General features: G+C 40.6%; 2 protein-coding genes and 1 long non-coding RNA gene across 3 annotated transcripts in view; all 3 read right to left on the minus strand.

Moving 5' to 3' along the window:
• The window catches only part of LOC133425062 (uncharacterized), a 31,193-nt gene extending 19,216 nt beyond the window's left edge, over positions 1-11,977 (minus strand). The window contains exons 1-4 of the mRNA XM_061715723.1: positions 11,807-11,977; positions 9,421-9,576; positions 3,246-3,371; positions 2,991-3,154 (exon numbers count right to left, since the gene is read on the minus strand). Coding sequence (XP_061571707.1) covers positions 2,991-3,154; positions 3,246-3,371; positions 9,421-9,576; positions 11,807-11,876 — 516 coding nt within the window. The 5' untranslated portion in view covers positions 11,877-11,977. The remainder of the gene's footprint in view (positions 1-2,990; positions 3,155-3,245; positions 3,372-9,420; positions 9,577-11,806) is intronic.
• Positions 1-26,437, minus strand: part of LOC133425044 (NACHT, LRR and PYD domains-containing protein 12-like) — a 210,295-nt gene that overhangs the window by 95,121 nt on the left and 88,737 nt on the right. The window lies entirely within an intron of this gene.
• On the minus strand, positions 21,897-24,069 carry LOC133424846 (uncharacterized). Its single transcript, XR_009770919.1, has 3 exons — positions 23,988-24,069; positions 22,841-22,891; positions 21,897-21,998 (listed from the first exon to the last, which is right to left on the minus strand). It is a non-coding gene; the product is annotated as an uncharacterized LOC133424846 (long non-coding RNA).

A 26,437-nucleotide genomic window follows, 5' to 3' on the forward strand; every position in this document is an offset into this window, starting at 1 on the left:
TATTGTCAGTCTAAGAGAAAAACATTTAATTTTATTAAAATCGAAAAATAATATTTATAGGCTATAAAAATAAGCGTCATTAAAGTAGCCGGCTGGACCTACTCGAGTAGTCAGCTATATGGCCGGCAGCCGGCGCTTGTGGAAAGCCCTGCTCATTCATATGCAAATACTACTTTGCATTGCCCATTTATGGTAAAAAGTGGGCGTGTAGAGGGCGGGATATGAGCCGAATTCAGCTGCGCAACCTTCCAGCTGGACTGTGATTTATAAAGCGAACATTGCGTGCAAGCGTGCGTGCACGCGGTTTTAAAAAATTTATAAAAAATTTTTGCGCCCGCCATTTTCAGCTTTTGGCTTTACGTGCACTTTTAGTATGAATCCTGCGCACTCTTTTATAAATGAGGCCCCTGATCATTATGAATGTGAGGTGACGTTAGTCATGATCAGTGGCGTCGCCTGGCCTGGGCATCCGGGGCTTCAGCCCCGGACGTTTTTTCTTTAGCCCCGGATAATTCAACTTCAGAAGAAAAAAATCATAACTGTACATTACGAGTCACTAAAGAAGTTGTAGTTTTCCATTATCAGTGGATGCAATAGGGGATGACGTCGAGACACCAAGACCAATCAGAGAGATGGATTGCGTCCCGTATTGAACTAATACGGGACTCTATTTGTCCCGTATTTTCATTAACGCCCCATACACACGTCTGTCACACACACATCAACACTAAATTTAACAATAATGAACAAAATAAACCACAGGAAACATTAAGGCCAGCAAAATCTTTGTGGCGGGACAACAGGACCTGCTGTGTCTGTGCCCAGATCTTTATATGTGCCAGACAGCCGGGAGGACTCGGGCTTCACCTCCAGGTAGGGCTTGGGAATTGGGAATTAAAAGTTCCGTATTGAACCAATACGGACATATATTATGCCAGGCCCGGTTCTAAGAGGGTGCATAAGCAAGCATTGCACCCTCAGTTTGTGTTTGCGTGCTCAGTTGAAAAGACGAAAAGAAAACTGACAAATTCGCCCGCGTTAAGCCTGATTTATGGTTCCGCGTTAAATCGTCGGTGTAGGGTACGCGGCGACGCGCACCGTACGTTAACATCCCCGCTTATTATACGCTGTAAGTTCTGCGTTGGTGCAACGCGGAACCATAAATCAGCCAGTGTCCGTCACTGCGTGCAGCAGTTTGCTGCACCAACAAGACGCTGCTCTCTGATTATGGCTCAAAGTTTATGAAAACCCCAAATAAAAAATAAATTAGAGAATATTTTATGAAATCAATAATTCAAAAATTCCATCATCAAAATTATAACAAATAAAAGGTTCAGTTTATCTTGCTTTGCATGTAATAAGACTAGGTTATATTAGTTTCACCTTTTAAGTTGAATTATTGAAATAAATTAACTTTTACACCATATTCTAGTTGAATTATTGAAATAAGTTAACTTTTACACCAAATTCTAGTTGAATTATTGAAATAAATTAACTTTTACTCCATATTCTAGTTGAATTATTGAAATAAGTTAACTTTTACACCAAATTCTAGTTGAATTATTGAAATAAATTAACTTTTACGCCATATTCTAGTTGAATTATTGAAATAAGTTAACTTTTACACCATATTCTAGTTGAATTATTGAAATAAGTTAACTTTTACACCATATTCTAGTTGAATTATTGAAATAAGTTAACTTTTACACCATATTCTAGTTGAATTATTGAAATAAGTTAACTTTTACACCATATTCTAGTTGAATTATTGAAATAAGTTAACTTTTACACCATATTCTAGTTGAATTATTGAAATAAATTAACTTTTACACCATATTCTTCACCTGAAGCAATATTCTACACCTTGGCTGATGTGGACATACATAGCATAGGCGGCTATTTCAGCTGCTATATGGTTGGCTGTCTGTACAGTCATGCAAGTTCAATGCTATTAAAGAACACGTTTTTTCATATAAAATAAACACATTTTTATGCAGTTTAGAAGTTTTGGGGGTTTTTTTGGCTCCTGCGCTGCTGAAATCGGGGCGTCCTTTATTTCTATTTCTGAAAGGTGGCAACCTCTTTTTGCTTTAATTCCTGTGTTATCTATAAGCGAATCATCCTGTTTCTATCAATATAATATGTTTTATTCTGGTACATTTTGGCAGTGTTTGGCTGTAGACAAGACACAATAAGGCTCAAGAAAGCATTGAGCCTTTTTCCCCAGGTAGGATCCTATAGGCTTCGCTATAAGGGTCTGGGCTCAGCCCCCAATGTTCTCAGTCCCAAGAAACGCCCCTGGTCATGATCGTAGGTTAAAAACACCAAACAAAATAGCCATCTTCTGATGACGGAGGTTAAGGTGGATGTATCCCAGCTGGCTGTCAGACTGGTTCATTCTGCCCATTTACTAATGTTTGGTTTAAGCACAATTAGTCAGTTCTTGCCAATATAGCGTAGCCCAGCACCCCGAAACATTACATATACCATAGCCTGTAAAAAAAACATTGGACAAGGGATTCAGTCACGTGACATATTCGTTTTTAAAGACCCCCTTAAGAAGCCTCTTTTTCTTAATAATGAGCTCAGACATGAGGCTTGGGAAGCCAATGACAACACGTCCACCGTATTTCAATCAGATCAACTGATCCCTGGTCTGCAGAGCTGCTGGCAGACGTTTGACCGAGGAGATTGATTTGCTTTTGCAGCTAGTCGAGGAACTGCAACAAATCTCATCCTGGAACTTAGATGGTTACAACTTGATTTAAATACAGTTTTTTGGAAAACCGATGAGTGGAGGGTTTGTTATATGCAAACGGTTTCGCCCTATATTTGATTCAAATTTTGACAACAAAAGACATGAAGTAATTTGAGTTTCCATCGGCTGCTGTTGGAATATTTAGATTAGTAAAAAAAGAGTAAGCACGTATACTTTAGCAGTAGAGGCTTATTTACCAGAAATAAATATTCATAGACGAAAACGCTTGTACCTGTGTTATTTGAAACGTCTTGGTTCCAGTAACATTGTTGTCACCAAGTATCCAGCTAGACTTGACTGGTCCATGGTTATCAGTGATGATGCCTTCACAGGTCAGATTACACTGGGTCTTTTCATCGTTGCAGTCTGAGGAAACAGTGGGTTTGGGGACTGGAGCTGACAGGAGGACAACACATGAAAATGTTTTTGAAATCAGATTAAAAGCAAACAAAAGCAGCCAAGCTTGAGACTAAATTCCTCCACTTACAGATGATCTTGATTTCAATGGGGTCTTTGACTTTGTCGCTGATCTCTGGCGTGTAGCGGCCGCTGTGTTCAGGAGTCACGTTGGAGAGCGTCAGACATCCAGATGTTGTATTCAAGTAACAGTGGTCTGAAAATATGACAGATGCCATAATTAAGGTGTTTTAATGTCATTTATCTTCCTGTGACTGGTTTTTAAAGATTTGAAAATTATTTTTAAGTCAACAAACAATAAAGTCCATTGTAAGATTTAATTATCGGGGCATTCTTCTGGCTCTTCCAAGACATTATACATTACACCATGCCATTATTTACTGAACAAGAAACAGCACATGATGAACACCCGCGATTTAATGCAACGTTTTCTGTCCTCCAAAAGACAGTCGATCTGAATAAGTGACCAGAATAAACTCCTCTGAAAATCTTTGTGTCCTAAAAGTTTCCTTACTAATAACTGAAGGCTGTTTTTAAGGCATTTTTTATTCTTTGTAAGTGGTCTACAGTTTGCCATTGCTCTTGGACACATGGAGCTGGATTTTGACAGTTTAAGCTGCTGATTATCACTGAAGACTCCTGTTCACTGTTGGCTGCTACTACGTTCACTTGCACTGCATTGCAGTGCAATGCACTCGCATTACAGGGCAGCATAACGATTTACTTTTGTGTAAATTATGAAAGAAGTTGTGCGTTTGTCACTTTGTAAGTTATTTGGTTCAGTTCGTTTAACGAAAAAACTTTTTTTCAACATTTGTGAGCCACGTTCAGGATATCTCACCTATTAAGGTTCCCATTGAATGTAAAACCAGCTTTACCTTGTCATAAAGTTTGACAAGTCTGACAGACATGCAGTGAAACTTAAAGGGGACATATTATGGCATTTAATGTATATTTTAAACAGGCCTTGAATGTCTTAAAAACAATCTAAAGCTTGTTTTTTCTACATAAATCAGGAATCCAGCCTGTGGGCCATGTCTCTAGTTTTACTGCTTGTAACCTCTTTTTCTGTGCTCCATTCTAAGGGAGGGGGGGGTATGATAATGAGGCTCTGTGCTGATTGGCTCCCTGAATGACGTGTAGCAGGGGAGGAGAATAAACCTCGCTCCGCCAGAGCAGCCCGAGCCTGTAAATAAATCACAACACTGAATTTTCACAAATGGCAACTTTATTGTTAAAAAAATAAAATATGAGTTGTATATAAATAACATTTATGCACTATTTCAGCCGGATCTGCCCGGTGGATGCTGAACGCTGGCCCCGGAGCTACGCCGGGCGCCCGGCGTGGCTCCGGGGCGCATCGCCCGTTACCGGTGATCAAACCGACAGATTTCGCTGAAAATCTCGGAGGGTGAAGCTGGTCCGACCTGGGACGGACCCCCGATGACCCAGCTCCCAAACCACCCGGGAACCTGGATGATTTAACCTGGATCCGCGGCGCCGCGTCCGACTGGCTCAAGGAAGAACCGCTCCAGCCTGCGTAGAGAGCTGGTTGTGGGCGTGGTTTCAGCAGCGGAGGCTGAACCTATGGAAATCTGCTCCTGTCGTGACGTCACGACGGGAGCAGATTTTAATCGGCTCAAAAAAAAACCACGTGACACTGGGGGATTCTGTAAGGCGGGGGTCAGAGACCTTGCAGAAATTCATGGTATTTTGTCTCCCCTGTGCTGGCAGGGTGAGGGGAGACCACTTTATATATGTTAAAACAAGAAAAAAAACGTGTTTTTCATAATAGGTCCCCTTTAAGTCCTATTGTCATTTCCTTCATTTGCAAATTTCACAATTTAAATATTTAGTTGAAAAATGATCCAATGCCAAATACTGAAACTGAGACTTTTACAACACATTATATTGACTTATTTGGGTAGACCTGACAAAAAATTAAATAAATAAAATAAAATCAGCAAACACAAGTGCACTTTCTGCTGAGTTGAGGATTATCAGACTATCAACACGGTAGCACAGCTGACTTATAGGAAGACATGCAGAACTTTTAACAGGAGAGAGAGCGGCACTGCGCTGTCAAATCCCACAGCAACAGCTCGTGTCTCAGCATTAACGCACTAGGCTCTCAGGCACTACGGACACGATCAAGTTGGGATTTTCAGCTCCATGTCAGTAGCCTGTAATTAATTAAAGGCTCATCCAAAATGACATTGGCCCACCCAGAACAGAAATCCTGGCATCGCCGCTGCTATGAACCCAATGCAGAGTCAGTTAGCATTAGGGCTGTTCGATTTTGCTCAAAAATAAAATCTCGATTTTTTTCTCTCAAAATCCGATTTTCGATTACGATTACGATTATTTTGTGAATTGACAAAAGGCAAAGAAATGATTTCAAATATGCTGTTTTTTTATTGAACATTTGCCCCATTGGGCTTTAAGTGCAAACTTTGCTCTTATTAAACCAAAAATGAATGAATAAAGTGCAAAACTCTGTAAAATAAGTTGAAAATTTTTTTAAAAAATATAATAAAATATAAAGTTTTATCTCTGAAAAAAAAATCAGCAAATCAGCACTTGCAAACATACAGTATATATATATATAATATTTCCAATTAAATAAAACAAGACATTTTCTAATTAAACTAAACTGGGTCTTTGCATGCTAAATAATAATGCAACCCATGAAGGAGGTAGAGGTGTGTAATGTCAGTCATTACATTTGCTATTCACATTTGCAAGTTTTTTGCAAGGAACACGAGCCGGTCTAGCGCATCTGGCTTGAGGGATGCCCGGTGGCATGTTACAACGCCCCCTCCTACACTAAAGAGCCTCTCCGATGGGGCACTTGTCGCAGGTATTGAGAGGTATTTCCATCAATCATTAATATGGTATCAATCATTAATATGTGTGCAGACAAGGTAAAAAAAAAAAAAAAAAAAAAGTGAAAAATCGATTTTACGAGTTTCACGTTTTAACATCGTTCTAATTACATAATCGCGATTACGATTTAAAATCGAATAATCGAACAGCCCTAGTTAGCATGTGGCTAAATTAGTCACAATGTTAGATAGACAAACATTTTACATTTGACCTTGGGCTAACCTTGACCTTGAACCCAATTTCATACATCAGACAATATACCCGTAAACTCAGGAAAGTATAAGCCTGTATTCAGTGTAAATAATAATGACAATAATAATAATAAATGGAACTTGATAAGACACTGATGCATTCATTTCCAGTTGTAACTCCCGACAACTTCACTGAGTGACATTTGTCAATTTCTATCTTGGACACGTAGCTTCACTGTAAACCGACCAATCACCACCCCAGCTCACCGACACTAACAACCAATCAGTGTGTAACGTATTCAACTGTTGATGGCCGGATCAACAGCTTCTGATCAGAGGACCAGTCACAGGGATGGAAGTGGGGCACGTAAAGTAAATGTAGGAAACCTTTGGTCAGAATAACATTACGTACCCTATTTAGAGACCTCAGAAAACTCATTAAAACAGCCTGCTTTCTATTGGACCTTTAAAGAATTGGGTGTATGCAGTGGCGGTCTTTGTATTGAGGCGTTGCTAGGCAACCGCCTGGGGCCCCACTAAACTTCCCCATACATAGGGGCCCCCAGAGCAGCTGCCCACACACTCCCCGTACAGCTGTTAGTCTAATTGGGGGCCCCTGGAGTGTGGAGTGAGCCCCATCCATGTGTTTATAAATTCTAATTTTGTACGTTTAAATCACAAGCAAAAACAACACAATAAAATACAGAGAAATACAGAATCCGTGCACACCCCCTCCCTTTCGCGTTAAAATGGAATATTCCATCCATGCAGTGCTTTAAGTGGGCTGGTGCGCAGCGGTACGGAGTACCCCCACTTCTCAGTATTAGCCTCTGGCGTACCGGGACTTTTTACGGTGTACCGGGACTTCTCATGAGCTCACAGTTCTCTGTTCTCTCCTTGTGATTTGGCTACAGTGGCGTCGCAACGCGACTGCCCCTCATGAGACGTTCACTCGTAAAGCCTGATTTATGGTTCCGCGCTAAATCGCCGTAGAGCCTACGCCGTATGGACGCGGCGACGCGCAACATACCTGCGCGTCGCCGCGTAACAACGGCGTGGTTCTGCGTTGGTGTAACGCAGAACCATAAATCAGTTTACGGAGGTCCCGGGAGTCGAGAGTGTGCCAGAAAGCAATAAAAAGAACGCGAAGAACGAAGAACATATTTTAATCTTTCTTTAAAAGTGGAGAGGAGGAGAAACCTCTGCTAAAAGCTGTCCATCAAAATCAAAATCACCCCCCCCCCCCCTCTTGAAATAAAAACGGTCAAAATCATCCCCCCTGAAATAAAAATGAATGTGGTTTTACTGCTTTTTCAGCATTTAGAGTCATCACCAGAAAAATAACACCAGAAAAATAACTTATTTGACCATTTTCATCTGTTTCAAGTAAATTTTCTCTTGAAATAAGTAGAAAAATCTGCCATTGGGAAGATTTATCTTCTTATTACAAGCAAAAAAATCTTGTTCCACTGGCAGATTTTTCTACTTATTTTAAGTGAAAATCTACTTGAAACAGGTGAAAATTGTTGTTTTTTCCAGTGATGAGTCTTGTTTTAAGTGTAATGAGATTTTTTTTACTAAAATGAGACATTTTAACTAGAAATAAGACAAATATTCTTCTTAAGATTGTGAGTTTTTGCAGTGATCCATGTTACTTATCCTGTGAAGGACAGAGTCATATTGATAAGTTCAGAAAAGTGTTTTTTATTGTTGTGTTTTGATGTATTTGATGTAAGCCCAGTGGATATTTAAAGCTTACAGAAGGCTGCATTTAACTGCTGCTATGTCATTCCTGCAGTTTTTCTGCAGCTGTTTTGGTCACTGCTATTATTTGTAATATATTATATTATTTGTAATCAGGACAAATTATCTGTCCCCATATGATAAAATCCACCATCCCCCCTGATTTCTTTTTTTACAACTTGAGTACTGTCTACCAGTGAATGTGAGCGTTTTCTTGTGTACACATAATTTGTTTGGAAAATTCAATGAAACAATTTTCTTTTTAAAAATCAGGATAATGTCCTAGTATTTAAATATATCACTTAATCATCTGCTGTTACCCACCGCCTAATTTACCTGACATGAGTTGAATAAGGGGAGTACCGGCACTTATTTTTGTCCACTTAAAGCACTGCATCCATGCCATCATGTGCGCGAGACAACTGTTCCAAAACATTCCCCATGTTCATGATGTTCATATCTGCGCACGGCGCAATTACAATGCAGAATGCATTGTGATCCCTCAGTGGTGGCTGCGCACATCTGCGCAGTGGGTGGCACCGCGAACGTGCTGTTTCTGAAAGACGGAAGTGAAATGCTACACTCAAGCTAGCGGGGAAGCGAGTTGTGAGAAGTTGAACAAACTTTTGAAATTAGCGAAATGAAGCGCCACTATGAAAGTGGCGCTTCCAAAAGGAAGAAAAAGGAAGAGGCCAAATCAAAGGCTCACTCACTCACTCACACACACACACACTCAGATATCTATCCCTCACTCAGACCTCTCTTTTAAAATATTCTTTAAATAAATACTTTGCTTTTTGATATACAATGGTGTGTTATCTGAAACTCATTGTTAAAAGTAAGGGTTCGATGGGCCTCCCAGATAATTTCGCCTGGGGCCCCCAAATGGCTAGGACCGCCACTGGGTGTATGGGCAGGGCAGAGAGGAAGCACAGCGGATCCATCACCCCAACGGTGTGACCAGGAAGTGTTTTTGTGCGAGTGAATTAAGTTCAAGGGCAGTTATGAGTTTAAAGGGTCAACTCGACCTGAATCAATGGTGGGAAAGCAGCAAGTGAGGCCCCTAAAACCCTTTTTTTCCAAGGTTCAACCAATTTTATGTCGAATTTGTGGCCATTCTAACACAAACCCAAAACAATTTTAAGGTTTAACTGGATTTAAGTTGTTTTCCCACTGAAAACCAAATGAGTAACATTGTAAATAATGGAATTATCAATTATTGGCAATAAAAACATTATAATTATAGTTATTAAAAGGAAAAGTTAATTAGATTAATAAAAACAAAATGTGTAGTTCAACTGATAAAGATATAATCATTAGCGAGTTTAGTTTTACATTCTTAGGAACCTCTTAAACACTTAGGCACCCTGACTTATTATTCTTGGCATTTGACGTTTACTTTAGTTAAATAATGTGTGAATGTACCTTTAAAAATACGATAGCAGGTGACATTCATTCCGTTAAACCAGTCCACAGCGATGTCCTGTCCATGTTTCCAAGTTATGCTGGTGATTGGAGGAGCCACGTAGTCTGAACAGAGGACAAATGAGGAGCCCAGCTTCCTGTAGGGGTCTGCTTCATCTGTAAAATAAAGATAATATCATACACAGCTCTTTAAAGGAGACCTATTATGGCATTTAATGTATATTTTAAACAGGCCTTGAATGGCTTAAAAACAATCAAAAGCTTGTTTTTTCTACATAAATCAGAAATTCAGCCTGTGGGCCATGTCTCTAGGGATTGCGTTCCCCCCCGGGAAATTTTTTGAGCATAATGCATTTAAATGCATCAAATATATACGAGAGGTGCCGGATCTGCCCAAATAAGTCCCGGAACACAGGGAGGCCAAAATCGAGAGGTGCCGGATCCGGCACAAATTAACCCCTGGACTGTCCTAACTGGCCCGAGTTTAACGGTTTCAGTGTGGACAGAGAGCGTCCGATGTCACGCAGCTCGACGCGACGCCCCGCTGTATTAGTTTACAGCGCAGTCTTGCCACATCCAGTATGGCGGCGACGTTGACGTACGGCTCAGCGCTTGATGGGGCGTCTATGTTTATATGTCTATGACTAATACAAGTAAATGGACTTATTTTCATAAAGAGCCTTTCTACAAAGAAATGTACGTTTTACGTATCATTTATTCATTCACACACGCACTAATATACTTGGGAAACAGTTAGGCACCAAATATAATATATTTTATTTTCTCAGATGGCAAAAATAAGAACTTTATTGATCCCACATAGGAGTAATTCATGTTATATCAGCTATAGAGAACAAGGTAGTGCCGAAAAACAATATATATCCCCCCTCACAAAAATAATAAAAATAGAGAAACATATTTGATTTGATTTATTTTATTTTTGTACATGTAAAAAAAAACAACACTTCATGAGAAGTTTAAGAAAACAAAACAACAAAATAAAGAATGTCATCTTTTAACACTTGCTATCTTAAATTACATGTGCCAAAAAAGGAGTAGGAAGAAGTTTTAACTTATTTAATCCTACCCCCATTCACTGATCATTTAACCTGTATTTATAAATACTCACACACTGTACTCACACTGCTAAATAACAGTATTATTATTATTATTATTATACATACACATAGTTGAATATTTCTATATATATTTGTACACACATGCCCATATAAATATTTATATAAATATACTTATTTACACTATACTGCATCTGCTCTATATCTATGTATATATCTACTTACACACACACACACACACACACACACACATATATATATATATATATATATATATATATATATATATATATGGGCTGCACATAATTCTTTTGGTCTGGTGCTCAGAGGAGCCCCTGGATATGTGACTTGGGGCTCCAAAAACGCGGTGACCCGTTTCGCCGGATCGATAAAAGAGGGATGCAGGAATAAGTTATAGGCAAAACTATATTTATTCACTTATAAAGATGAATTAACAAATTATGGTGCGTGTTAGTCTGTAGAGTCAGTATAAGTAAATTACAGTTTTTATCGGCCAGATTGGGATGCTCACGGCATATTTTGCACCTAGGGTTGCCACCTTTCAGAAATAGAAATAAAGGACGCCCCGATTTCAGCAGCGCAGGAGCCAAAAAAAAGCCCCAAAACTTCTAAACTGCATAAAAATGTGTTTATTTTATATGAAAAACCGTGTTCTTTAATAGCATTGAACTTGCATGACTGTACAGACAGCCAACCATATAGCAGCTGAAATAGCCTCCTATGCTCTGTATGTCCACATCAGCCAAGGTGTGTCAATGAATAGATGATACGTAAAACGTACATTTCTTTGTAGAAAGACACTTTATGAAAATAAGTCCATTTATTTGTATTAATTTACAGCGCAGTCTTGCCACATCCAATATGGCGGCGACGTTGACGTATCGCAGCAGCGGGCGAGACCACTCGATGAGGCGTCTACGTATGTCTATGGTATTAGTTTACAGCGCAGTCTTGCCACATCCAATATGGCGGCGACGGGTAGGATAACTTGGCTGAACACCGGAAACAGTTTAAAGTAAAAGAAATGAGGAGTTCCAGACAATATTATAGATCCATTGTTTCAGATCTTTGCCCGAGTCCTCCGAGCAACCATAGACATATATACGTAGGCTATAGGCTATGTCTATGCGAGCAACGACTCACACAACCTTAAATCCCTCTATAGATTTTTACTATTATTATCATCACCATCATTTTTCGCACGAAGTTCAAATCTAAAATATACACTTTTATAAATCAGGCTCCATTTATCCCCAAAACACGGTAGAATTACACGAAGCCAAACTTACCAGAGACAGCGGACGTTGTAGGCCTACATGAAAACATGAATATGACGACGAAAAATATATAATTATTCATAGCTGAGTTGAAAAATTTAATACTGAGGAAATAAATACACTTAAAATAAAAGCAAAACTGTCCCTAAAAGAGAAAAGGGAGGAGCAGATGCTTCGTTTTCGACGGAGTGTCGAGTTATGACTGAGAGTGAAAGTGAAACTTCAGTGACGGCTTCACTGAAGTTTCACTTTGACGCAGTGTTAAAAATTAAAGACCCCCCCCCGAAACACTTCTGCAAACAAAATATATTTTTCTCTTTGCCTCCATTCCTATTCCATAAACCACCATGTTATGTTAGAAAACATTTTATTCTGTATTGCGGTAAAGTAAGACTCCTTTAACAATGAAAATGAGAGCAGAGATTTTTGAACTGCGGTCAATCCAGCCGTGATTCGTATTTCCGTGGTGAAATCAGCCGCTCCTAATGCTGTGTTCCATTTACCTCGGAAGTCGGAACTCGCAACTGGGAATGACGTCACAGCCGAGTTATCAGCGTTCCAGTTACAAAGTAGGTAAACAAGTTTGTAGTTCGCATATACTACATGAAAAATGTAAATTACACTATAGCAGCATATATATGCCGAACAATACTTGTATACGACTGATTTAGTGTGACCAAAACTAGAATGAAGTGCTACGAATTTTTACAGAGCTCTCTTCTACTGTTTACAACCGGGGCAGCCATCTTGGAATGTGAACTCGGGGGTGGTGAAGACTCTCCCACTTTCCCAGTGGGAAATCCCACTTCGATGGGCGTTCCAGTTGAAAATTCCGACTGGGAACTGGGAAATCCCCACTTCCGAGGACAAATGGAACGCGGCATAAATCTAGATTTCATGTCCTTCCGATTTCAGTCTTTACGGCAAATGAATGAATGAAAGCGGCTCAAAAACAGAAAGATATGAAGTACTGAGTTTGAGATAATGCAGATTTTTAATATATTTTTTCATTACCTTGATTACACCCATACTTCCACCGTAATATTTACACACTCTTACTATAAAAGAAAAGGATGAAACACTTTCATTTTTTTACTTCAGGTTATGTGTTGCAGAGACTGTAAAAATTAATTCTTCCATAATTTTACCTAATACCTCACATACCTCTCTTCACAACTACAATCACTACAGGCACACTCAATTTCAAACAATTTAACTGTACAAATATTGAAATATTAAGATCTAATCTTCAAAAACTTTACTTTTCTACAAATGTCAGTAGCTTTTTTCACTTCAAGTTCTGTGTTGCAGAGACTGTAAAATGAATTCTTCCATAATTTCACCGAATACCTCACATACCTCTTTTCAGGAACCAATCACTGAAAAACATCCTCATTTTCAAATGCTTTAACTGTACAAATATTGAAATATTAAGATCTAAACTTCAAACATTTTACTTTTCACTACATTTCTCAATTTCAAATCCACACAGAATCACGGTGGGACTCTGGTGGATGTTGCTGGTTAGATAGTTTCCTTTGACAGAGTCCGACCAGAGAGAAGGACACGATGAAACATCTCCAAGCACACATTAGTTTTGACATTAGTTTACAGGATGGTGATGGACATCTATATATGAGCATGTGTGGTCTATACAAGAAACAAAATACAAACAATATTAACGCTGTACAATTGTATGAATAACTAAATGAAAAACATTTACATTTTTGGTTTCGGAAAAGATTAAGTTAATACACCAAACACGCAATGAATGAACAAAAATGCAGTCACTTAAAAGGTTAGTATTGAAATGATAGATGATTTGAATGAATGTGTGGGTCTGTGGCTCCATCTAGTGGACACAGACCGCAACTACACCGCGTCCTCTCAGTGAGGGACGCATGAACAGCGGTAGGAATTAACACTTAAAGAGGCTAAATAAACTGCGTAAACATCACACTGCAAGATGTCAAGTTCTTTCTTTATTTTGTTTCACACAAATACAAGGATGAAGAAAAAAAAAACACAAAACAAGAAAAATTTCACCTAAGGAAAATATTTTAAAAACAAAACAAGAAATATGTGTGAGCAGTGGTTAGAAGCCTATATAGGCTTATATGAAAACCAGACCCAAACAATATACTAAAGTTAAAATATTAACAAATATAAAAATCACAATTACATATTAAATGCAAAAACTGAACATTTCTTGTAAAGGAAAAAGTGAAAGAAAAATAGGGAGTCCTATTATTCTAAATCAAATGATTTAGAGAGCGGAGCATTCTTAAGTTTCTTTTTGTACATGGACAGTGACAAAGATAAATCAATTAAATGTATTTAATTGTTCCACATGATAACTGCACAGTATTTAATAGAAATCTGACCACAGGATGTTTTATACAATGGAAGATGAAGTTTCTTAACCTGTCGGGTTGAATAACTATGAACTTGAGAGTTATTAAAAAAATATTATCTAAATTCATTAACTACTAAAACTAACAGAGGTATTCACATAAACGCAGTATATTCAGGCTGTAGGAGCCGAATTCATTAGTATTGAGCACTGGATTGGGTGATGGCTGGGTTTAATGAATGAAGGCACCTCAGTGGCTCCTTGTCGTAGGAGTGTCTCTGTGGGTGGTCTTTGGGCGTATACAAATAAGGTTTCTCTTCCGCTCGCGCCGAGAGGCTGGCTGGCTTATGGAGGTGGGGTGAGCTGGGAGAGAGCATACTTTGTTGACCGCACTACGCACTAGGCATATTGGATCTTGATATCAACTCACACTAATTGATTGCTCATTCTTTAAGCTATTTTGCACATATTTATTACAAGTATTGAACTGTATTGTGATAATTGATGCACTGAAATAGTAAACCCTTTTTAAACTTGAGCTTATTGTTTGGACAGTGATTATTATTTTAATGTGCGCGTCGGACAGTTTTAGTATCTCCCATGCTTAGCCTGCCGGTTGATTGATCAATTGGGGTCATTATCAGCCATTATATAGTCAACAAAAGTGTTCTTGAAGCGTTGATCCACGGAAAGTTCGAGTTGGCGTCCTATTCCTGTTTGTTTGCAGCGCTTCAAACCAAGAAACGAACGCGCGCGGGCGCGCGCGTCAGCAGCATTAAGGTTTCATTAATTCATTCACTGTCATTCACACGTCCTCTCCTTTTGATTCATTCATTCACTGTCGCATTCACACGTCCTCTCCTTTTGATTCATTCATAACCTGTCTGTGTGGCTGCGGCAGAGCACACATAGCCGAAACACAGCTGTGGCACGCAAGCCATTCACACAAATACTCACATTGATTATGCGCGCGGGCGCATACACACATTCATACGCATAAAGGCGCATTTACGCTATTGTTCCCCGTTAGGACAAGCTGCTTTAGCCTATGGCTCCGGTTATAGGCTATTGGTTTGTTATTTTCTGTGCATGTACGGGCTCGGCCCGCATTTAAAAGGCTCTGGTTGGGTCGGCCCGGGAGTGCCGTCTCACAAGTGAGATATTTAGGCACATAAATACCCATCGTTTCATGTTGAAGACATAGGGTTGCATTGATAGTCTAGATTTTGGTTAGGCAGTTTAGGTGGGAACAATAGCTTTGACACACACACACACACACACACACACACACACACACACACACACACACACACACACACACACACACACACACACACACACACACACACACACACACACACACACACACACACACACACACACACACACACACACACACACACACACACACACACACACACACACACACACACACACACACACACACACACACACACACACACACACACACACACACACACACTCACTCTGGCTGTGTATGCTGTTTTTTGACTTGAGTGTGAATGTTTTTTGTTGGTCTCCAGAATTTTCTCCTCATTTGGCTTTGTTTGGATTTTGAATTTGACTTTAAACATTTTTATGCAAAATGAGTTCAAGTTCAAGGCCTGCTTCTAATGTTGATACAAATGAGCAGAAAAGACAATCGATGCTCACTGCCAAAGCATTGGCAAACAAAATTGAATATCTTCAAAAGGAAAGAAAATCTAAGGTTAACAAGATTGAAGCTCTTTTAAAAGAACTTAATGGGCTTATGAATAATGTTGATAATGCTCAGTCTGTTACACTCCATCTTCACACTGTGTCTGCACTGTATGATGAAGCAAGGCAACTTCATGATTCTGTCATTTCATTGCTCCATACAGAGGAACGTGAAAGACAAAATACTTGGTTTGCAAAAGTGCACAAAAACAAAGTTGCTTTCATTGAAAATGCAAACACATGGCTCTTAGAAATAAATAGCCAAATGCAAGGTGCACTGCAGTTACATGAGGATGTTATCTCTGCCTCATCTCAGTCACACATGGTTGGAACACTTGCTGTGAATAATGATATTGATGTTTGTGTTTCAGAACAGATTCCTGAGGTGGGAACCTCTGTTGCTTTTGACGACGTTAACCCCGATGACAGTATTTCTAATGTTGCAGTTGAGTCATTAAAGAAAAGGAGCACTGCAGGAAGTAGGTGTAGGTCCATTACCTCATCTACTGCATCTGCACGTGTTATTGCAGAAGCAGAAATGGCAGCATTACTAGCTCGTCAGCATCTGCTAAAGGAGAAACATGCTCTTGAAGAAGAAGAAGTGCAGCTTAAGAAGAAGAAAGAGAAGTTGGACCTGGATATGGAGATAGCAGCATCAGCAGCTAAAATAAGCTACTTGAAAGTCTCGAGCACCTCGCGAGTGTCTGTATCTAGCGGGGCAGATGGGATGAATTCCTACCTTGATAAGAGGACACAAAAGGTTCCTCGTGCGCTGGACGCTGATGCTGAGACCTTTTTCCCTGTGTCAGTGAGGCAGTCATCTCAGCCTGCCTCAACAGGTTTACCACAGTCACGTTTACATCTTGTGGATGCTAGGCCTAAGCAGCCACGTTCATCTTTCCTTGACCCTCAGTCTAAGAAGAATGTGGGGCTGCTGTCTCAATCTGCTTTAGACCATCTGCACCAGAGGCCCAGACTTGAGGTGCTACAAAGTGCAGCCTATGAAGATCATCCTCAGTCGCAGCAGCTGCAGTCAGCTCAGTCAGACCAGCATGCTCCTGTAGAGCAGGGAGGTTCTAATCATGGTCAGCTGATTTCTGTCTTGGAGAGGCAAAACCAGATCACCTCTTTGCTGGCTGAACAACAGTCATTATTCTTTCTTCCTAGGCGCGACATTCAGGTCTTTTATGGTGATCCCTTGGAGTATCAAACCTTCATCAGAGCTTTTGAACACAGCATCGAAGAGAAGACTCACAGCGCCAAAGATTGTCTCTATTATCTTGAGCAGTATACTAAGGGGCAGCCCAAAGACATGGTTCGAAGCTGTCAGCACATGTCTGCAGAAAGTGGCTATGCTAAAGCCAAGTCCTTACTGCAACAGCACTTTGGCGACCCACTGAAGATCACGTCTGCGTATATGGAAAAGGTCTTCTTGTGGCCAGCGATTAGGTCAGAGGACATCGCTGCTCTTCAGTCTTACAGTTTCTTGTTGCGATCTTGCTGCAACACTCTTGAAGAGTTTGAGTCCACACACGAGCTGGATGTCCCTGCTAATATGCAGGCTGTCATTAAGAAGCTGCCATATAAGCTCAGGGACAAGTGGAGAGATGCTGCCTGCAGTTTGCAGGAGAAGAACCACCGCAGAGCCACCTTTCGTGACATAGTTACGTTTATTGAAAGGCAGGTGAAGATCGCCAGCGATCCAATCTTTGGGGACTTACAGGATTCTTCCCCTGCAGTATCGAGAAAGGAAGCGAGGCCCACTAAACCTCAGTCCTTTTCTAGGCCCAAGGGAAGTAGCTTTGCGACCACTGTTGCTTCAGTCAACGGTAGTAATGACACCATAAAGAAGGAGAACAGTCCACCTGTTGGAGTTTGCTTGCTTTGTGGAGCTGGACATACCCTGGACATGTGCTCTCTATTGGCAAAGAGGTCACACAGTGATAAGATGTCCTTCTTAAAAGAGAAAGGGGTGTGCTTTGGCTGTATGTGCATTGGGCACAGAAGCAAAGATTGCCACAAGCGCCTTGTGTGCAAGGTGTGCAACTTGAAACACCCTACTATGTTGCACATTTACTCCAAAGACAGGGAAGAGTCTGCCAAAGGGCAAACAGGAACAGCAGATGGAAGTGCTTTGGTCAAGGTGCAGTCCAGTGGTCTTACTGGGGCCGGAGAGAGTGACTGCACTCTTGCCATACTTCCCGTTCGGGTGAAGTCCAAAAAGGGTCATGCTACAGTGGTCACATATGCTTTTCTTGATCCTGGGAGCTCGGCTTCATTTTGCACAGAAGGGCTTATGAACCGACTGAACCTCTCAGGAAGAAGGTCTGACATTCTCCTAAGGACAATGGGTCAGGAGAAGGTCGTGAGCAGTCACATTGTGAGGGACTTGGAGGTAGCTGGGCTGGACACAGATTGTTTCTGTGAGCTACCTGAACTGTTCACGCAGAATTGCATGCCTGTCCACCAAGGCAACATCCCTAGGCAGGAAGATCTGCGGAATTGGCCGCACCTTCAACACATCAACATAACAGCGATTGACTCAGGGGTAGATCTTCTTATTGGAACCAATGTTCCAAGGGCTCTAGAGCCATAGGAGGTGGTCAGGAGTGTGGGTTGTGGTCCTTATGCCATTCAAACCATGTTGGGTTGGACGGTGAATGGTCCTCTTCGAGGTGACTGCACTAACAACACCGCTTGCATGAGTCATGATGTAACAGTCAATCGGATTTCAGTTGCAAGACTTGACCAGCTGTGGGAGCAGCAGACGAAGGAAGACTTTCCTGAATGCATTCAGGATGAGCACCTCGGGCTGTCGAGGGAAGATCTTGAAGTTAAAACGGTGTCTGTGAACGTGATTCAGGCCAATGAGCAGACAGATGTGGTCATGCAGTTCATTAGTCACTTCTTGTCTCGGTTCCGCCTGAGAAAGATGGTTGGTTGGTTGCTCAGGATTAAGAGGCTGTTGTTGGAGCTGGCTCAGAAGTGGAGGCTTCTTGTCATGTCTGGTCTGGAGGAAGAGAAGCTGCGAGAGGAGATGCAGACTGTCAGAACTCAAGCTGCGAAGGGTCTCCTTTCGGTTGAAGAGCTTGACAACGCAGAAACTGCCATCATTGGCTTTTGTCAAGAGAAGAGGTTTCCTGAAGAAATGGCTGGCTTGTGGAAAGGAGAAGGCGTGAAGAAAACCAGTCATTTGTACCGGCTCAATCCTATTCTTGAGGGTGGTATTCTAAGGGTTGGTGGCAGGCTTGGGAGAGCAGCCATGCCAGAGGAGGCAAAACATCCAGCTATCTTGGCCAGGGACTTTCACGTTTCCGACCTCCTTCTGCGTCATATTCATCAGGTGACAGGGCATGGTGGACGTAACCACATGCTGTCGGTACTTCATCAGAGATATTGGATCCCAGGAGCCAGCGTTGCTATTAGGAAGGCTCTGTCTAAGTGTGTCATCTGTCGTAGACTGCATGCAGTACCAGGACATCAACGGATGGCAGATCTCCCTCTTGACAGGGTTTCACCTGACGAGCCTCCGTTCACTCGAGCTGGAGTCGATTGCTTTGGGCCTTTTGAGGTCTCGCTTGGAGAGCTCATGCTCTATGATCCCTTTTTGCTTGGAGCTCTTGAGCTCTTTAAACCCTCTCTCTCTTTAATTTTCATTTTTCGCAGATGGAGAGAGGAGAGGAGAGGATGAAGAATGAAGACTCCATTGATTATTATTAATTTGTATTGATTTTTTGAATGATTGTAACTTTAAGGTTAATCGAGCTCCTACATAGTTATGCATGTGTAATTAATGCCCAGGCTTAATTAGGGGCCGGAATGTAGGAGCCGAATTCATTAGTATTGAGCACTGGATTGGGTGATGGCTGGGTTTAATGAATGAAGGCACCTCAGTGGCTCCTTGTCGTAGGAGTGTCTCTGTGGGTGGTCTTTGGGCGTATACAAATAAGGTTTCTCTTCCGCTCGCGCCGAGAGGCTGGCTGGCTTATGGAGGTGGGGTGAGCTGGGAGAGAGCATACTTTGTTGACCGCACTACGCACTAGGCATATTGGATCTTGATATCAACTCACACTAATTGATTGCTCATTCTTTAAGCTATTTTGCACATATTTATTACAAGTATTGAACTGTATTGTGATAATTGATGCACTGAAATAGTAAACCCTTTTTAAACTTGAGCTTATTGTTTGGACAGTGATTATTATTTTAATGTGCGCGTCGGACAGTTTTAGTATCTCCCATGCTTAGCCTGCCGGTTGATTGATCAATTGGGGTCATTATCAGCCATTATACAGGCAGTTTAACCACTCAATGTCTAGGCAAGTTTGAGAACAACAAAATAGCACATATTACACTTACTTTTGCCTTTGCACACAACGAGCAGGGTGTGTCTGCAGCCTGAAGGACTGAGGCGTCTTGCAGGTCGCAGACAGATACACTTGGAGTGTCGGTAGATATGTGCTCAGAAAGGAAGGGATATCGCTAATGTGTGGATTTCAAATTAAAGTAACAAAGAAACATAAGACTTTCTGACACTAACTCCAATGACATTGCGATATCTCTGCTTTATATCCCAGTGAGGTGGATTAGTGAGCTGATGTCTCACTCACTCTTGGGTACAGGTGGATAGCTGCTCTCTGTGATGATCTGACTTATGGCCTCTGGCAGCTCGTCCAGGTTCTAGTCCCGTGACTCAGGGGCGAAAATCCCGGGGGGGACAAGTCTCCCCCATTAGTAAAGCTGTCCCCCCCTAGAATAATTTGAGACAGAATTAATAATTTTGGAACAATGCAGTAGTATTTAGTAGTGATGCACCAAAATGAAAATTTGTGGCCGAAACCGAAATCGAAAATAATAATAAACAGTAAAATCTCATTACACTGAAAACAAGAGTCATCACCAGAAAAATAACTTGTTATTTGACAATTTTCACCTGTTTCGAGTAAATTTTCACTTGAAATAAGTAGGAAAATCTGCCAGTGGGACAAGATTTATCTTCTCATTACAAGCAAAAAAATCTTGTTCCACTGGCAGATTTTTCTACTTATTTTAAGTGAAAATCTACTTGAAACAGGTGAAAATTGTTATTTTTTTCCAGTGATGAGTCCTGTTTTAAGTGTAATGAGATAGTTTTTTACTAAAAATGAGACATTTTAACTAGAAATAAGACAGATATTCTTGTTAAGATTTTGGGTTTTTGTATCAGTGTATTATGTCAGATGTGCTGTATTATTGCACCTTCCACCTAATACCATTGTTTTGTATTACTCTAAGAAAGGTCTTCTGCCTGTTTGCGAGATAGAGTTGAAAATGTCAAAATGCTGTATTAAAGGAAGGCTCAAACTTTTATTCCTTGTCCCCCCCTGGATTTATTCTCTAAAATGTTACTGTTTATTGTCCCCCCCAACTATGAAACGGGATTTTCGCCCCTGCCGTGACTAAAACTTCAGAGGTAAAGTAAAGAGCACTGAAGTCAGACAGACATGAAAGGAGTAGCTGAGTAATAACACGTTTGAAAAGTTTAAAATACAAAATTCTAAAATCTTGATTGAAAACCAAATGTAACATTTCCCCAATAAATAGAAGAGCCATGAAATCAAACAGCTGTTAAGCAGCAGGAACACTGAGTAAAGCTCTCAGCAGTGAAGTCCTGAAGATGATGAGGTTCAGCAGGTGGAGGTTTATCCTCTGGTCCTCAGCAGCTGCTTCTCCTTCTAGTAATCTGATTCTGAAGGAAAACTAATTATGAGAAAAACCTCTCAGTTTCAACATCTGATATGTTGTTTATGTTCTACTGGGTATAAAAATGTAGATGAGATTTGCAAATCATTACATTTAGTTTTATTACATTTTACACGACATTCCAACTTATTTGTAATTGGGGTTGTATTTGGTAAATAGGTTTAAACAAAAGAATATGCATTTTTGTCTCACTTTGTAATAATTTGGGGTCTAAATGTCAAAGTCAGCCTGTGGGAAAAGTGGTGCTGAGATTTGATGTCCTGTTGGGTGAGAAAACATTTTACTCACCAGCTCCACTGTTGTCATTGCCGTCATCATCCACTGTGTCTTACATCATCTCCTGTACATCATCAGTCTTCTTCAACAGCTCCAGATCAACTGTGGGTTCGTCTGTCAAAGATTCAACAAAACGTCACACTGGGACATTCCTGGTTTTCCAGTTTTATGTTTTCTGCATCAATATTAGTTTTTTTAATGCATCTTTAGAATAGTACCTACAATTTTGTTGTATATAGTTAACAACAACGACACCAAAGGCAGTTTGTCTCTACATCTCCTGTTTTATTGTAAAGTGCCAGTAACTTTGGGTATTTCCTGACAGCAGGCACCGGAGACCAAGCAGATATATGGCTACGTGGCGGATAAGCTTGTAGAGTGCGAGTACTTAGATAGCGAGTAATCGTACATACGTGGAGCAAGTTGATCTCTAAGAAAAGAAAGTTTTCTATCTTGTGCAGAAGCTTAAAAAAAAAGAAAATAAATCCCATAATAGGTGATAAATAACCTCATATGAGCAGACATTGCCCAACTGATCAGAGGCTTCAAAGCAAACAACTGTTAATTCAATTAAAATTCAAAAATACTTTATAAATCTGAGAAAGGAAATTAATTAATGATGTTCAATCATTAATAAACCCTTCGAGTCATGGATCTGATCATCAACTCTTTGACAAAGGTTTTGTCACCAGATCCATGTTCATCCCTGAGTAGTGTGTTTGTTTGTCTGCTAACATTGATGATATCAGCCCTTTGAAACAATAAAAACAAGTATCAAATATCTGAAACACTTCCAGTTGGTTACAGATGCAGTTGCATAAAAGGAAGTCTGCAGTGTTTTTAAGCAGAAATTACCCAAATTACACAAGAGTCATGATTTATAAACTAAAACTACAGCTTTTGTGTATATTTGGTGCTGAGGTTTTTTCTGTTGGATGAGAAAACATTTTACTCACCAGGTTCTTTCCTTCCCGTCTTGTTCTGTTCACCAGCTTTCAGCTTCTCCTCTGTCAAAGATTTAAAACCACAACGTCACACTGGTTTCTGCCAGAAACATTGAATTCAGCAGCTACTGTTGATACGACACATTTATGTCAAGCATTTAAAGAACCGTCATGAGAGGCTTGAATCAGCTTCTAAAATGTGGACTCATTGGGGCTATAAATGTTATCATTTAATTACATTATAATGTAATTAAATGATAACATGTGGACTCATTGGGGGATATAAATGTTATAAATGACCACATTACATTAGCTGAGTATCAATGTTGCTGACAAAAGAAAGAAAGAAAGTCTGGCCAGGCATGTAGACTGTGAATGCTGAAATGAGAAGTGATGAAAGTTAAAAACAAACAAGATAAACCCAGCAGAGACGGTCCGTATTGAACCAGAGAGGGGAACTCAGAAACCGTGGAGGAAACAGGGACGAGTCTACGGTTGTGTGTCGGTAGAGAAGCATGAATCACTTCAGAGGTGACAAATAAAACTGAAATAACCTTAAATAAGAGCACAGATGATCTAATACGTGATTTATGATTTATTTACAGGCGGTGGATTTAACAGATTCGTATGTTTGCTACATAAGGAAACATGAACCCTGAAGTCGCTGAACATGACGACATGAAACTTCAATCTGTTCCTCTGACGGGAGAAAAGGATGTTTCCAACGTAGGAATCTGGTTTAAATTAAGATGAGCCTTTTTAAGTTTTATTAAGTTAATCTAAAGGAGAGCAAAGCAGCTATTTACTGCACTTTTGTTTTTATTATGGCTTTTTTTTAATAATGTTTCATTCAAACACTTTTGAATGTTGTTACTTTCTTCAAATGTTTTTACATATAAAATGAAAGTAAAATAATATTTGCCTCCCTGTTTGTTAAAATCATTATTTTAAGGTCTAAGGTTAAATAAAATGATCTGATGAATGTAGTTGTGGTGGTTTAAACTTCATCTCTCTCTGGTATCTTCATCTTCAGTTTAGTTTATACTCAAGTTTAACTTATATATTTATAAAAGATATAAATAAACATGTATGTGTTTATATTGATGTTAGACTGAAGAATATTTCATTTTATAAATGTGATGTTTGTGTGAGAACTTACTTCTTTTAAGATACAACACGAGACCCAGGACCAGGAGACCCAGGACCAGGAGACCCAGGACCAGGAGACTCAGGCCAGTCGAAACTCCAGCTATAACAGGGGTTGAATCAACTCTATCTTCTACAAAAAAAAATAAAAATAATAATAATTTGATTACAGCTTATTTCAATGTTTAATCACATCTCGACTCAGAGAGAATTGATGACGTGAACAAATAAACACTGATGTGTAAAAACTCACTCCTGATTAGAGGGTTGGGCAGGTTTTCACTCTGCTTAATGCTGACAGGGTTTACCAACATACAGCTGAAGAAAGGTTCCTGGTACTCCTATAAAATATAAGAAACACAACTAAAGAACTTTTTTGTCCATGAAAAGGACTCAAAAGTTTCCCTCCCACTTTATTCACATTTTGACAAAACAGACACAAAGTATTCTGAGTTTCCATCAGCGGCTTTTGGAATATTTGGATAAATAAAAGAAAGTTTAGAGATGTACTTATAGCAGTAGATGATTATGTATCAACATTTTGTTCATCAATGATCCTTTTCACCCACAAACATCATTCTGACTGTACCTGTGTTATTTTTAACATCTTGTTTCCAGGAACATTCTTGACACCAATTAACCAGAAATACTTGACTGGTCCATGGTTATCAGTGGTGTTGCCTTCACAGGTCAGATTACAGTGGGTATTTTCATCGTTGCAGTCTGGGGAAACAGTGGGTTTGGGGACTGGAGCTGACAGGAAGAGAGCATATGAAAATGTTGTTGAAATCAGTTGAAAAGCAAACAAAAATCAGCAAACTAGAGTCAGAATTCCTCCACTAGGGGCACGGTGGTGCAGCAGGTAGTGCAGCCGTCTCACAGCAAGAAGGTCCTGGGTTCGATTCCCGCCGGGGACGCTGAAGTGCGTGTTAGTTCCTCCATGACTTCAGCACCACACCCTGGGTGGGGTTGGTGAAAGGATCTTTCTGTGTGGAGTTTGCATGTTCTCCCCGTGTTCCCTTGGGTAGCAATGTGAGCTACCGTCACAAAAACATGCAACAGTCCTGGGCTCTACTGCCCCCTCTGGCCAACCGGGGAACAGATGGGGTGGGGAGGATCTGGCCGGAATAACGTGATCCTTCCACGCGCTACATCCGGCCAGAGAAACCCCACCCTGTCTGGTGAAAAGATGCTGCTCACTCCTCAGGTTAAGGAGGAGACCTGAGCTCAGTGCAGGAACTCCTGGGGTTGGTAGAGGATGGCAATGCCCAGGACTGTCACTTAGGGAGGAGCACTGGGTGAGGAAATTAGTAAAAAAAAAAATCAGGGATAAAAACTTAAAAAAAAAAAAAAAAAAAAAAAGAATTCCTCCACTTACAGATGATCTTAATTTCAGTGGGGTTTTCCCATTCGTAGTTGACCTCTGGTGTGTAGCTTCCGCTGTGTTTGAGAGTCACGTTGTAGAGCGTCAGACATCCAGATGTTGTATCCAAGGAACAGTCTGAACATATGAAAGATATTCCATCATTAAAGTGTTTTAGTGTCATTTATCTTAACTGCTACTTAAGATCTGAAAAATCCCCACCCAGTCAAGTGAGATAGAAAGTAACCTCTGTCCATTCTTAGGACATTTTTCTTTTGCCCCTCAAAAGACATAATAAGTTACACCATTCTATTATTTACTGGACACATTCAAAGAAAAGCAGCACAATATTTTTTTTTTACATCCTTTGATTTAATTTGATAATGAATCAACTTTAGCCGCTGTTCAAGTGGACTGAGGTCATGTAGCCTCAAGAATCTGGAGGAAGAAGATGTGGAGTCACCAAGGAGATACATCTTTCTTCTTGAATTGACCATCTAGGACGGGGGGTTAATCCTGGTCCTGGTCCTGCATGTTTTACATGTTTCCTTGCTTCATCACATCCTGATACAAATGACGGTCATTAACACACTGGTGCAGACCTTAATTACAAGCTGATGATGACCGTTAATTAGAGTGAGGTGATGTTGCTAGGCAACAACTAAAACAAGCAGGACACCAGCCCTCCAGGACCAGGATCCCCCCGACCGAGGAACTGCAGAAATGTGTTTGTGGCAGGGTGGAGGAGCAGCAGCCACTCAGGTGATGGGTCACAGGTGGGCCCCATCAACCTCTCCACCCTGCCTGCCTTCATAAGGCATGGCTGCACAGCAGCAAGGGGGCTGTGGGAGAAGGTGCTTGTGCACGTGTGTGGGTGTTTGGAAGTTGCTGAATAAAAAGAGTTCTGCACTGAAACCCCGTGTCCTCTCTGTCCTGTCGGTCGGGCCCCCGTAGCACTCGATCCGTCTGTCAATCTCACGCCATCGGTCACCATCGTTCCCTCACTCGTGAACAAGACCCCGAGATACTTGAACTCCTCCACCTGAGGCAGGACTTCTCCACCCACCCAGAGAAGGCACGCCACCCTTTTCCGATGGAGA

This window comes from Cololabis saira, chromosome 24, assembly GCF_033807715.1.
Source record: "Cololabis saira isolate AMF1-May2022 chromosome 24, fColSai1.1, whole genome shotgun sequence".
Classification (NCBI taxonomy): domain Eukaryota; kingdom Metazoa; phylum Chordata; class Actinopteri; order Beloniformes; family Belonidae; genus Cololabis; species Cololabis saira.